Source organism: Cetorhinus maximus, chromosome 8 (assembly GCF_964194155.1).
Source record: "Cetorhinus maximus chromosome 8, sCetMax3.hap1.1, whole genome shotgun sequence".
NCBI lineage: Eukaryota > Metazoa > Chordata > Chondrichthyes > Lamniformes > Cetorhinidae > Cetorhinus > Cetorhinus maximus.
The window spans coordinates 16,892,971-16,907,711 of record NC_135886.1 but is presented as its reverse complement, the minus strand read 5'-3'; the positions used below and the strand labels follow the sequence as shown (position 1 = coordinate 16,907,711).

The 14,741-nt window shown below is 42.5% G+C and overlaps 1 protein-coding gene across 1 annotated transcript; it reads left to right on the top strand.

Moving 5' to 3' along the window:
* The first annotated feature begins 5,838 nt into the window (after positions 1 to 5,838).
* rbm15 (RNA binding motif protein 15) lies at positions 5,839 to 14,083 on the top strand. Its single transcript, XM_078546510.1, has one exon. It carries the CDS (start codon positions 6,168 to 6,170, stop codon positions 8,640 to 8,642), a length of 2,475 nt encoding a protein of 824 aa, XP_078402636.1. The 5' UTR covers positions 5,839 to 6,167; the 3' UTR covers positions 8,643 to 14,083.
* Positions 14,084 to 14,741: the final 658 nt, after the last annotated feature.

The following is a 14,741-nucleotide window of genomic DNA, read 5'->3' as shown; positions in this document are numbered from 1 at the left end:
TGTGATTAATGCACTAGGCCACCCAGATCCCTCTGCACCTCAGAGTTCTCCAATCTCTCACCATTTAGATAATATGTTGCTCTTTTATTCTTCCTGCCAAAATGGACAATTTCATATTTTCCCACATTAAACCCCACCTGCCAGATCTTTGCCCACTCGCTTAACATAACCTGTCTCACAGGCTTAAGGGGCTGAACGGCCTCCTCCTACTCCTGCTCCTAGTTCTTGTGTTCATTTCATTTGGGATTCAGGGATTGGCCTGTGCCAACAGATGCAATCTGGCCTGCAAACCAACTCCACCGCAGGATTGGAATGCCCGTCACTCTGAGGGTGACCACAGCCCTAAATATTTGCCTCATTCCAAGCCGCTTCATGGCGCATCAGCAATGCCAGTTAGTCATAGTGCACAGATGGTATGAAGCAGCTCACTGATGCATTGTTTGCAGACACTTTTCCATTATTTTGCTTTTAACAAACTGGCAGCAGATCAAGGTGAACAAGGAAACTCCACATCAAAGGATTGTCAGAATATCATCACGGCCTGTTGGTATTAGTCCCCTGTGCACAATCCCATGAGCTTCATGAAGAACCATTGGTGGCCGTACCTTCAGCTCCCTGGGCTCTCAGCTCTGGAATTCCCTCCTTAAACATTTCCGCCTCTTTTTCGTCCTTTAAGATGTTCCTTAAAACCAACCTCTTTGACCAAGCTTTTGGTCCCCTGTCTTAATATGCTCCTATGTAGCTCAAACTATTTGTTCAGTAACATTCCTGTGAAGCACTTTGAGACATTTTACTATATTAAAGTCGCTATGAAAATGCAAGTTGTTGTTGTTGGAAAGTGACTAACTTCATGAGTATGCCATTGGCTTTGAAGCAACTTATGATGTCCTGAGGATGTGAAAGGCGCTGCAGAAATACACCTTCTTCTTTTGTTTCATTGGTAATATTTTCTCTTCAGTGTCTGAGCTAGGTGCTGGCTTTAGTCTTGTGCACAGCACACCCTCCCCATTGCACCAAATCAATGACCGTGAGCACTTGTACTTTGATTTGTTGACACCTTATTCTGCACCATCACAAGGAAACTCAGTACAAAGTAAAAATAATGTGGTGCACATCACACCCAGATCCCACTAGGAAACATGTGCGATGAGAATCTTCCAATATATATCCTAGTGTCTATTTAGGTGCCGCTCCAGAGTGGGCGAGGAGGATGTCAAGTGCTATTGGTGCCTCTTGGGGTCCTACACTCTTTGTACTGAAGCAAATACAGCCCAACCCATCCTGTGTCAATCACGAATCATGCACACACTCCATGCTGTTATCTTGCAGTACATTGATTTATTATGTGAAACCCTTCAAAAACCATGGAATAGTGAACTACTGGATTAAAAAAAACGAGGTCCATTGATTTTAACTAAGGAGTTCTGATGAAGAGTCATACGGACTCGAAATGTCAACTGTATTCCTCTCCGCAGATGGTGTCAGACCTGCTGAGTTTTTCCAGGTATTTTTGCTTTTGTATTGGGATGCTATCCTTGATTACAAGAGGAATTGAACATAAAAGTAAGATGTTATGCTTCAGTTATACAGGGCATTGGTGAGACCACATCTCGAATACTGTGTGCAGTTTTGGTCTCCTTATTAAAGGAAGGATGTAAATGTGTTGGAGGTGGTTCAGAGGAGGTTTACTAGATTGATACCTGGAATGAGTGGGTCACTTTATGAGGAAAGGTTGGACAGGCTGAGCTTGTTTCCACTGGAGTTTAGAAGAGTGAGGGGTGACTTGATTGAAGTATACAAGACCCTGAATGCTTTTCATAAGGTGGACGTGGAAAGGATGTTTCCTCTTGTGAATGAGTCCAGAACTAGGGGGCACTGTTTTAAAATTAGGGGTCATTCTTTTAGGGCAGAGATGAGGAGAAATGTTTTCTCTCAAAGGGTTGTGTACCTTTGGAACTCTCTGCCTCAGAAAGTGGTGGAAGTGGGGTCACTGAATATTTTTAAGGCAGAGGTAGATAGGTTCTTGTTAAGCAAGGGAATCAAAGGCTATCGGGGGTAGATAGGAATGTAGAACTCGAAATACAAACAGATCAGCCAAGATCTTATTAAATGATGAAACAGGTTCAAGGGGCCGAATGGCCTACTTCTGCTCTTATGTTCGTATGTTCATATGTATGTACGATCACTGCTACCTAGGGGGCGCCTTCACAATGAGGTCATTAATTAATCCTAGAACACCAGATCCAGTATAGCCTGCTTTCTGGTTGGTGCCAGAATGTACTGTTCTAAGAAACTATCCCAAAAGCATTCTATGAATTGCTTATCTAGGCTATCTTTGTTCATCATTGTTGGAATTCCTCAGGATAGTGTCCTTGGCCCAATCATCTTCAGATGTTTCATCAATGACAATGATCTGCCCACCATCATAAGCCCAGAAGTTGAGATATTTGCAGATAATTGTACAATGTTCAGTACCATTCGCAACTCCTCAGATACTGAAGCAGTCCATGCCCACATGCAGCAAGACCTGAACAATATCCAGGCTTGGGCTAACAAGTGGCAAGTAACATTCGTGCCTCACAAGTGTCAGGCAATGACCATCTCCAACAAGAGAGAATCTAATTATTGCCCCTTGATATTCAATGGCATTACCATCACTGAATCCCCCACTATCAACATCCTGGGGGTTACCATTGACCAGGAACTAACTGGACTAGCCATATAAATAATATGGCTACAAGAGCAGGTCAGAGGCTGGGAATTCTGTGGAGATTAACTCACCTCCTGACTCCTCAAAACCTGTCCACTATCTACATAGAACAAGTCAGGAGTGTGATGGAATACTCCCCACTTGCTTGGATGAGTGCAGCTCCCACAACACTCAAGAAGCTTGACACCATCAAGGACAAAGCAGTCTGCTTGATTCGCACCACAACCATCACCTTAAACAGTTACTCCCTCCACTACCAATGCACAGTAGCAGCAGTGTGAACCATCTACAAGATGCACTACAGCAACTCACCAAGGCTCCTTTGACAGCACATTACAAACCTGTGACCTCTACCGCCTAGAAGGACAAGGGCAGCAGATAGATGGGAACACCACCACCTGGAAGTTCCCCTCCAAATCACACGCCATCCTGACTTGGAAATATATCGCCATTCCTTCACTGTCGCTGGGTCAAAATCCTGGCACTCCCTTCCAACAGCACAGTGGGTGTACCTACAGCCAGTGGCAGATTTACCTTTGAAACATGCAGGAAAAACTTGACAAATGTCTGAACTTAATAAATGTTGTGAGTTGCGAAGCATTCCAGGCTTTCTGTATTCTCAGAACTTATCCTGTGTACTGTGCTCTAAATAAAGTTTTTTGAAGTTGTCTAGCAAAGAATTTTGCTTTGCCATTTTTTCGCTGTCTCTGCAATAACAACAGCAACTAAGGGAAATCGTCATTTGCCAATCAAAGTCTGTCTGTTTGACCAATTATCCAGTTGAACAAAAGCACCCTCCTCGCACTGTGCAACAATGCCTGTGATTTGGCACTAGAACACAATGCTTCAAAATCTCGTTTTTACAGAGCCCGATAAAAAGGCGGGATTAACTGCATTAAATTGGGTGGTCCATGGCCTACCCAGGCCCACCCATGGCTACGCTCCTGCCCTTTCAGACATTTTTAATCTGCCTAAAATCAAGATCAGCTTTTAGCAATATTGAAGCTACAATACGAGTCTGGCAGTCAAAAACACAAGAAAAGGAAGGTGAGGCAAGAAGACGAGGCTAGGCAAAAAGACATTTTGTCATCTTATTTTAAAATGCTTCAAGCATTGAATAGCGGATGCTCATCAAAAAGTATGGGTGAGAAAAGATCTGAATTTTCCGATCACGAGTTGTGGGGATACCACAACGGCTGCTAAAATGGAACAAGTGGACTCTGAAGTGACCATAGAACTACAGAGGTCTTAAAGAGTCCCATTCTCTGAGGATGAAGAAAAATGAGAATTTGGTTGATCTTTTTGGAAATCACTAAGGCAGTCTACTGTTACGTTTGCATATTATTCCCTGACCATAGTAAAGGGAAACAAACATTTGTCGAAAGGCAGTCTAATTGGCAAAACGTTGCAAGAGATATTGATGGAACTTCCAAAGTTCATATTAATGCTATATGTAAGTTTGTTCAAACTTCTCAATTATCTGGAAGAATTGATTCTGTGTTATTGGCTCAGCTTGAAAAGGAGTGTTCTTATTGGAGGAAAATGCTGAGACATGTTGTTGCCACGGTCAAACTGTCTTCTTTGGGACTACCGCTAAGAGGACATGATGAGTCATCATTGTCAAATCAAAAAGGTAATATTTAACCTGCCTTGAATATCTTAATGAATTTGACGATTTTCTCAAAGAGCATTTGAAAAGTTATCAGTATTGTGGCTCAAGGAAGACCAGCTTTTTGCCGCGCCAAACATGCAATGAATTTATAACTATAGTGGCAGAATGGCTCAGAAACCAATTCACTGAAGTGAAGGATGCAAAGTACTATTGCATAATTGTCAATTATGTAGACCAATTATCATTAATTTTCAGATAAATGACCGGCAGTGGTGAAGTTGTAGAGCAATTTCTTTGTTTTGTCCCGCTAAAATCCCACACTCCTGAATGTCTAGAGACAACTGCTTTGGAAATCATTGCAAATTTAGGTTTGGACATCAAAAATTGTTGTGGGCAGACCTTTGACAATGCCATAAATCTGGCAGGAAAATATTCAGGTCTACAGGCAAGACTGAACAATGCAAGCCCCTCTGCTTCATTCATAACATGTTCTAGATGTTCCTTAAGGGGTATGGGGGGGGTGGGGGGGTGCGAAAATGAAGCTGTGCACAGGATCCCACTAACTCTAAATCCGCCACTGTCTGCACCACATGGACTGCAGCAGTTCAAGAAGGCAGCTCACCGCCACCTTCTTAAGGCAATTAGGGACGGGCACTAAATGCTCACCTAGCCAGCGATGCCCACATCCCATGAATGAATAAAGGAAAAAAAAGGAACATTCAAAAGGCATTTGGATTAATAAGAACAGAAAGTGCTGGAAATTAAACTGAGCAGGTCTGGTAGCATCTGTGGAGAGAGAAACAGAGTTAGAATTTCGAGCCCAACATGACTCTTCTTTGCAACTTCTTCTTTGGATAAATAAGTATTTGAAGAGGCAAGGTTTGCAGCTTTACAGAGGAAAGAGCAAGGGAGTGGGGCTAGTGTGGAATACTGTCATTCTTTCAAGGGGCCAGCAGAGGCAAAATGGGCTGAATGGCTTGACTTGTTGATGACATCATAAAGGGCGGGCCTTCCTTTTTGTTTGACGTGGGCAGCAGCCAATGAGAGGACAGCTTTTTGTGGACCAGCCAATGGGACGGGGAAAAGGGGCGGGGCGGGATGTCCGGATATTTGAATACTAACAGAGTTTCTGGTCTGGGATGCGGTGCTTTTTGGATGTAATTTTTGATTTCGACTTTTTTCCTTCAAAAATCAGTGCATTTCCCGACATTTCAATCAGAAAAAAAATGCTTCGCTAAAACTCCACCAGGCGATTGGCCAAGAGCTGCCTCGCTGGGCCCAATCACAGCAAAGAGCAGCTTAAAAGAACCTAACATTCTGTCATATTTCTTTATAAAACACTAAGGGCCGGTTTTAATTTCATAAGTTAATGGATTTCCAGCCGATAATCAAAATTAATGAAAGGACTGGTGTGGAGTGTCACCCAAGTGTCAGTTGGGTGACAGCACCAGCAGCCAATCGGAACGCGTAACCTGGAAGGCCCGACCAATCAACGTGAACCCCAAGGGCGGGGCTTGATACAAAATGGCGGCGATGAACCGAGAGGGTTTTCGGCGTCAGTGAAAATCTCCGGGAAAGAAACGGGGAAAAATCGATTAAAACACGTCAAAGAAACAAATTAATCGGCAAATCGACGAAATCGATTAGGTAAAGTATCGATTAAAAAGCGCCGATTGTTTCGATTCTTTCCGCAAGGGGAAGGGAAATGAAGGAGCGTCAGTGAAGGAGCAGCGGCGACGAATCCGCGCAATCCACCCGGGTTTTATATGCACATATCATTTTAAAAGAAGCTTCATTCTTATTTTTCTATACAACCTGGATTAACTATTGCAACAGCGAAGGAATATGAAGGAGAAAGACGTGTCGCCCAAAGCTGGCGGAAAACGCGGGGAGGAAAGGCGAGGCGGCCATCACCAACAGCCCAGGAAAATGGGGAATAACCACAACAGCATCAACAGAAACAACAAAAACCATGGCAATGCCAAAAGGGCTCGCAATCTCAGTGGCAAAAGGACCAACAACAGAGATTATGATGTTTACCCTCCCAACCGGACTGCTAATAATTTGAGTCTTTCTTCTGCTTCCTCAAGGACAAGTAGGACTGAGAGACAGCCTGCTGAATACAAAACCCTGAAGATCAGCAATTTAGGTTCCCAGTTGAGTGACGGTGCCATTGAGGATGGGCTGTTCCACGAGTTTAAGAAGTTTGGGGATGTTAGCGTGAAGATTTCCAGAGATGGGGATGAAAGAGTGGCTTTAGTGAATTTCAGGCATTCTGAGGATGCCAAGGCTGCCAGGCATGCCAAGGGCAGGCTGGTACTGCATGATCGCCCTCTGAAAATTGAAACGGTTTATCCTCCTCCAAAAGGAAGAAGTTACTCCCCTGAGCTGGATGGGTATTCCGCACCAAGTGTTCAAGGCAACCGTCATAGGCAGAGATCTCTGTCCCCTGCAGGACTTGGTTACCGAGAGCACAGAACTCAGCAGCGCAGTTCTTTGGGGCGTCAGTTACCGCCACCACCACCACCTCCTCCACCTCCCCAGAGAGATTTGGAAAGAGAGCGGGATTATGCCTTTTATGAAGGCCGAGCACGAGCTGCTTACACACTTGACAGAACCACATTCAGGGAGGATGAAATCTTGCCAGAAGATGATAAAAGAGCTAATAGGACGTTGTTTATTGGTAACTTGGACCCTTCAGTTTCACAAAATGACCTTTTGCTTGCATTTGAAAGGTTTGGAGTAATCTTAGAGGTGGATATCAAAAGGCCACCTCGCGGGCAAGGAAATTCATATGGCTTCCTAAAATTTGAAAACTTGGACATGGCCCACCGAGCAAAGATTGCGATGTCAGGAAAAGTGATTGGAAGAAATCCTATCAAGATTGGATATGGGAAAGCAACCCCCACCACTCGATTGTGGGTTGGGGGATTGGGTGCTTGGGTTCCTGTAGCTGGTCTTGCAAGGGAATTTGATCGCTTTGGGACCATAAGGTCTATTGACTACAGAAAGGGTGACAATTGGGCTTATATTCAGTATGAAAGCTTGGATGCTGCACAAGCTGCGTGTACTCAGATGCGTGGCTTTCCCTTAGGTGGACCAGATCGGCGGCTAAGAGTTGATTTTGCCGATACAGAACATCGATATCCTCAACAATTTCTACAAGCCTTGCCTCTGCCTCATTTTGATTTGATTGGCGATGGCCTTCTTCCCCGTGGTGCAGAGTGTCTGAGGGGTAGGGAAAGGAATTCTCCTCCAATGCATTACAGAGAAAGGGACCTTTTTCAAGCCAATGACTGGCATCTCCTTTCTGGCCGGGAAAGAAACCGGAATAGCCATGAACCGTTTGATCAACTCGATCGTGAAGTCCGGGATAGCTGGTCTCTTGAACGTGGGCGTGACCATATTTTGCAAAATTGGGACCAAAGAAGAAAAAGGAGAGGCCCTCCAGACACACGGCCCACTGATTGTTCACCCGGTAACGACCGCTCCAGAAAACGGCGTTGTATTTCGCCAGATCGCAGCCCGGGTAATAGCAGCCGTGATGGTGGACGCCACAGTGACTCGGACCGTGATGCAAAGAATGAACGGTATTCGCCTGGTAGGGATCGTTGTAACAGCACAGAAAAAATTCCCTGTGGTAAACATGAGATCAAAACTATAAACTTAAATGAAAAGGATAAAGACCGCAAGCATAGAACTACAGAATGCGCAAGTCCCATGAGGAGCAAATCTAAATCTGACTCGAGCAATGCCAAAGCATCTGATAGCTTCCGGGAATATGAACGCAAGTTGAATGTAGCCTGGCATGGTATGCTGGTTCTGAAGAATAGTTCTTTCTCCACGAACATGCACTTCCTCGAGGGTGATCTCAGCGTTGCAACCAACTTATTAGTGGATGTCTCAACTGGTGGAAAAGTCGCACAGTTAAAAATCACTCAGCGCTTACGACTGGATCAGCCTAAATTGGATGAGGTAACAAGACGCATCAAGGCATCAGGCACTAATGGCTATTGTGTCCTGTTGGCAGTACCAGCATTGAACAGCATGGAAAATGCGGAAGGGATGTCCTCTTCTGTAGAGCAAGCCACTTCACCACAGAGACCACTGAGGAACTTGGTGTCCTATCTAAAACAAAAGCAGGCTGCTGGTGTCATCAGCCTGCCTGTTGGAGGAAGCAAAGAGAAGGACCACACTGGTGTGCTTCATGCTTTTCCTCCATGTGATTTTTCCCAACAGTATCTGCAAACCTCTGCTCGAGCCCTGGCCAAATCTGAAGAAGACTGTCTAGTTATAATAATTGTACGTGGTACAGCTTAGAATTGAAATTGAAATTGTACTGTATGTTGTGCTACCGGTGTGTATTGTGATGTGTACGGGATGCGAAGAGGGCAAAGTTCACCAAACTGTCAGATGCTTTAATCACGTCATGTTCTGGGGGCCCTACCTTTCTATTTACACAAACACCAACAAAACTAAGCTGGCAGCCTTGCCTCTAGTAAAAGTAGATCTACCAATTGATAATAAAGTATCATTATTGTCTTATGAAATCTCCAACCTTCTCTCTTCCCCCAACCCCAGCTAGTGCCCTGCCTAACACCCAATTCAGTCACAATAATACTAAACTGGGCATGTAGTTGTTAACACCTTTGGGCTAGGCAGGCCGCATGTTTTATTTGTTTTTTTTTTTCCTTTTTTGTTATCCTTGTCTCCATGTCCTCAGTTTAAAAGACACTTTTGAAACCACCACGTGTTATGAATACTTTTTCCTTTACTATTTTTCAAAAAAAAGTTCCGTACTACATTTCAATACACAAGCACTGTCACTTGATCATAAACCATGAACTGTACAGAGCTTGAATGCTTCATGCATTGTTTAAGGTAGTTGCCTACCTGTCGGTGCTAGAAGCCAGTAGTTGATTATTTCTTCAAGTAGGATTCGTTATTGGAAACAGAGTCCTAAGGGTGATACTCCTTTTAATGTTATTGTCGAAGGGCAAAACAGCTGTTGAAAAATCCAGTTGTTTTCTAGTTATGTAAATAAGGTAACTGATACAGGTGAACAGACACCTTGGAAACTGTTTTATATAATGTGCTGTAAAGAGTTGTAGGCAGTTTTGTTTTGCACTTATCTTTTGGGCACCAGTAACACTCAAGCTAAGTTAAAACTGAGTAAGGTAATACTTTGTCTTTCCTGCCTGATGGTCCTGAAAACCTTTTTAATCGCTTGGATTTCAGTCCAAAATCTACAAAGTTGATTGATTAATCTTTGGCACACCCAAAGAGAATGGCTTAAACTTTTAGAACCAGTGATCGGGGCAGTAAAGTCAATTTTTATGCCGTGCAAAAAAGCAACAAATTAATTATATATGTTAAGAATCCGGGGTTGAAAAGGACTCGTGAATGTTTTAAAAGGTGCCTGTGTACTTGTTCGTTAGAGGGCTAACTTTTTAGTTGTGAGATGGAGAGAAGAAACCAAAGGACAACAATGATTTGGGAAAATTCCCTGGTCACACCCAGGCTTCCTGCCCAGTCCTAAAAAGTATAGTCAAATTCGGCTGTTTGGTCCTCTGTAGTCAGTCTGTTGACACTTGCATGATGAGGTGTAACAGGGTGACTGGCCCATTCAACCAGCCCAGCAAGTGTCAGCACATTTAGGAAGCAGGGTGGATGGTAAATGATCAAAAATAGACCATTTGTCCTGTATGATAGCACAATGTCCTTTGCAGTGATGGTGGTTACAGGTGCTAGACAGCCATGTAGGATGTTTTATATTTTTTTTTCCCAGCCGAGCAGGAACCCCTTTGTGTGTTATGAAATGATCTGGCCAGATTTAATTTGGGGCAATACCTTTAATTGGATGAAGTCTTTTGGAAAGGCGGGTGAAAAGCAAACTGAAGCTAGTGCTATGAAAGCAGTGTTTACTGGAGTCTGTAAGTACTACTGTTCATCATTTGGACAGAGTTTTAAGTAAAATTTGCACGAAAGATTCAGATTTCCTGTTTTTGATACTACATTATCCAATTGTACACTTTGACATTGTTGTTCTTCCCAAATGTAACCAATAGCTCTAAATGCGTGATCCCAGTCATGCAGACAACAGTAACAATTATTCAGTATATCAGTGCAAGATGGGGAAACTACTTGATTTGGAATGATCATGAAGGAATGGGAAATTCTGATTGAACAAGTACACAGGCATTAAATAAGTGGCAAAAGAAAAATACTTTCAATGAAAAATATGCAAGTGCACACTGACTGTTTCTAAAATACAAATTAAAAAGCAAAATCTGAACAAAATCAGAAAAGCTTAAACTCTCAGCTGATCAGTCATTGTGAAGAGAACAATCACTGTTTTGGTCTGCCACAGATGCTGACTGGCCTGCTGTGTGTTGTCACTTTTTCTGTTTCTTTTTTTGCTTATCCATTGAATGAAAGTACTTCTCCCATCTCCAGCTCCTCTGAATTGTATCTGGGGCATTGGGGCACTGAGAATCAGTACTAGCTTGCACAGGTTATGTATTTTTTTCCCAACAGAGTTAAATAGTGGTCTGTAGTTTTTTTTCTTTAAGGAGTTTGCAGTGCTCAAGGCCATTGGGCTGGACACTCACTGTTTCACTGTATTAAAGATAAAATTGGCTTGCTTACCAGCATGATAAAAGTATCTGGCTCTCCCCAGTGGTATGATTGCCTATTGTAGGACAGCTTGTGGTGACTTAACTCCTTAGTCGAGACAGCAGTTGGAATGTGGCAGTTTGCCTTTGTGCCCCTGCTCTAAGGAGAGTAAAAATGAGTGACCTCTTTGAATGCTAAAATAGTCACTTCTTGTGATGTGGGTCTCACTAACAAGGTTGGAATTTATTGTCAATCCCTCATTGTGTTCGAGAAGATGGTGGTGGTGGTGGTGGGCTGTGTTCTTGACCTGTAGTTATCTGTACTGTGAAGGTAGTCACAAATTGCTGTAAGGATATCTAGTGGGAACGTTAATGGGTTGGGCTGTGATCCCTATGTAACTTGACACTAGCGACACAATGGGAAAACTCGTCACTAGAGTGAGGAAAGAGGGGGCGGGGGCTTTGAGGTGTTGCTGATAGTGTCAAATGAATTGTGTGCATGTGAGCATTTAGGAAAGGGAGGAGAGTTAGGGACAGGATGCTCCAAAGTAAGACCCAACATTATTTGATGTATCCCTTATGCATATATATATAGACATATGCAGGTGCTTGTGGAAACATTGTTTATATAAAGAAAGCTATCTTGCATATTGGAATGTAGCACTGTTGGCATTAGGATGTACTGATCCATCAAATCATTTTACCTGCATTCTACTACAACTAGCCTTCATTAATGCTAGTGCATGCTAGTGGCAAGTCAACAGAGTAAACGAGTTTCGACAAATAGAGATGTTAACATAGGAGGAAGATGTTTTGACACAAGGGGTGGTGATGGCAATTTTTTTCCCCTGTGTGTGCATTTGTACAAAGCTGTACATGTGCATGCTAAAACCAAAATGAGTACTTTCACTTTTTGAGATTTTGGGCCAAATAAGAAAGATTCACAAAACAAAGGAAGGTGGTTGCAACTGACCTGTATTGGTCTAATTAAATTGGCATAAACAATTTGTAAGGATACAAATCCAGTTAAAGCAAGTCTGTGTGCACTGTTGTTCTGAACAATTTTAAGTTGTGAAATGCAAGCTTAAAAAATGCACCAATGTTTTTGGTTTAATCACAATTTTGTTTTAGACAACTGGGAGTGGAGTGTAAAATGTGTGGAGCATCAATCTGGAGCACATGTCTGAACAGTTGGCATGTTGTCCCAGAGCTCGGTGTACAAAAGCTGCAGTTATTCTATAATTTAGATTATCTTCAATATTCAGAGAATAATAGTAACCTAAATTTCTTTGGACAGAAAAGAGCGTAGATGCAAAAAGATATTTGGGTGTTGGCTTTCTCATTACGTGGCACTAAAGCAGCTGTCTTGCTCTAACCATAGAACTTCTGTTCTCCGTATAAGAATTCTGTGGTTTTCGTTAGAAATTAAAGGGAGATTTCTTAGGAGCACTTACACAAGATAAAAGTCAGAATCCAGATGTAGGTTTAGTTTTAAAGTTTAGGTAGCCTCCTTACTCCTTTTGCCTAGTTTAGTCTAGAACCGCTCACCTGTACTCTCAAGTCTGTGGCTCTAAAGGCCACAGCCCATCCCCAGAAATTGGCCATTGTCACCAGTTGAATGGAGGCTGAGGAATGGTCATTGGTACCCGATATTTTTGTCTTTTGTTTTATATGCTATTCATCTCCCCCTCCCCTTGCCGGTTGAGATTGGGAACACTGTAGGCACTTCCACATGGTACCACTGAACAGTGGAGCATCTGTTTATTGTTGACTCTAGGATGCTGGGAGAGTAGTTTTGAAGGACAGACCTGTGACCTACAAGAGGCATTCTTCCCATTTGATTTTCTAGTCCGTGTGCTGCTGCCCTCTTGATTTGGTAGGAATTCTTGTAGCCTATACATAAATATTTTTTGAATTACTTGTAGATCTCCATAGGCTCACTTCACGAGGGCAAGTCCTGGACACCATTGCTAATGTAAAATGCTATAATGCTTCTAATGTTCTATGTTCTGTACTGTTCTCTTCCCATCCCTGGCAGCCAAGGTACATAATTATTTTGGTGCAGATATCCCCATCCCAAAAGAAGAAATGGTCTTAAATTTTTCAAACTGTAAATGACCCAGAGTGTTAGGAATCTACTGTAAATGAGGATTAAGAAGAGCTGCAAAGGATCTTAAACTTCAAGCAAGTCTTTAGACTTGCATCGGATAGCCTTGCTTAGGGACTGTTTAACATAGGACTTTTATCTTGAAGAAAAATATCAGCTTTTACAGTGTCTTTGACAACTCTACATCAAAAATTTGTTTTAGAAACCTAGGGTCTTGGTGCCTTAGTAAGAAGCAGTTATTCAGTAGCATGCCAACTGAATTTCCTTAGAGCTAATTTTTTTTGAGGCTATGTGTAAAATTACTGTATTCTTGTTAGTTATGTAGAAGAAACTGGTGTTGCATGTATTTTTTGTCTAATTTGATATTTCTTTCCTGCAAAAACCAAGTGACAGAATATTTGAATGGCAAAGCTGAGGAGGAGACTTCCTACTGGAATTTAGTACGAGCCGAAGACAATGTTTGTGTGAAGTAGAATGGCCTTTTGCAGGGGGAAAAGATTTCTGTTATTTTGTTTTTAAAGAGCTGGAATGGCAGCTTGAAAAAAAATATATAAAAAGTTCCTGTATCTTCTAATGTGAAGCCAGGTCCTGTGTTTTGAGGGGAAAGATGATCTGCTGCTGTGTGCTGTTTATAGCTGATTTCTGGGGGAGAAAGGAAAAGCTATTCGGGCTCAACCAGCTGAATACGGGCTTTCACAGACACACGTGCGTTGAGCTGATTATGTTGTCAACCAAAATCAATAAAATGTGTTTTCTTTTGAGGAAAAAAAACTGCGTTGGAGTAAGTTTGATGAATGAAGCAAAAAAACATGACCCCTTGTGTACGTTTGAGGCTTTTTGTTTCGGAAGGCCCCGTTATTTGAGGAGGAAACGTCAGCGTCACCGTTAACTTAACAGTGGCCTGCAAGAAACGAAATGGGGGGGATCATTCCCCACTCTGAAATGTTGAGAATTGACCGCTGGCTGATCATCTTGATGCTGTTCTAATCGAAGATCCAGAATTGCTTGAAAGAGTTTATATAAAAAAAAGTTTTGATTTATTTTTGACCCGACAAATCTGTGAAGTGTTTGAAGAATGTGAATCCTTGAAAATAAGTCTCGATCTTGCTACCCATGACCAAACCAAAAAAAATCAAGGCGTTCCGTGCTTCCCCAAAGTAAAAATATTCAGCTTTCCTCGAACGTTGCCTAGAATTGTAAGGCAGTTCCCCCATATCCTGGAGCTTTAAAAGCGTGCCATTAATTTCGAGAGGAAGAAAAGGTACTATACACCTGATATTTCGTCAGGGCTAGCGGTTGGTTTAAACACACTTTCTTTACTATGTTACTGGTGCCTTATTTGATGGATCCGTTGTGGCTTGTAACAGTTTCACACCCCATGGATGTGCATGCCTTTCTTAGGTACCCAAACTTACTTATACCTGTATTGCCTCTCAACTCATCACAGTGAGCTTTCGACTCCAGTGTTTTGACCTAGGAGACCTCCTTTTATATATTTAAAAAATGAATAGAATTGCCCAGTAACTAGCTGATAAGCTTGCACTGTTAACTAACAGAAGACGTCTGACCTGAATTTCCCTCGCAGCTGCTATGTTAAACACTTTGTAAAGGATGGGGGAGAAAGCACTCCTGCACTACAGCGTTTGCAAGACAACTTTTATCACCATTGGATGCTATGGATTTTCTGTCTACAAAGGT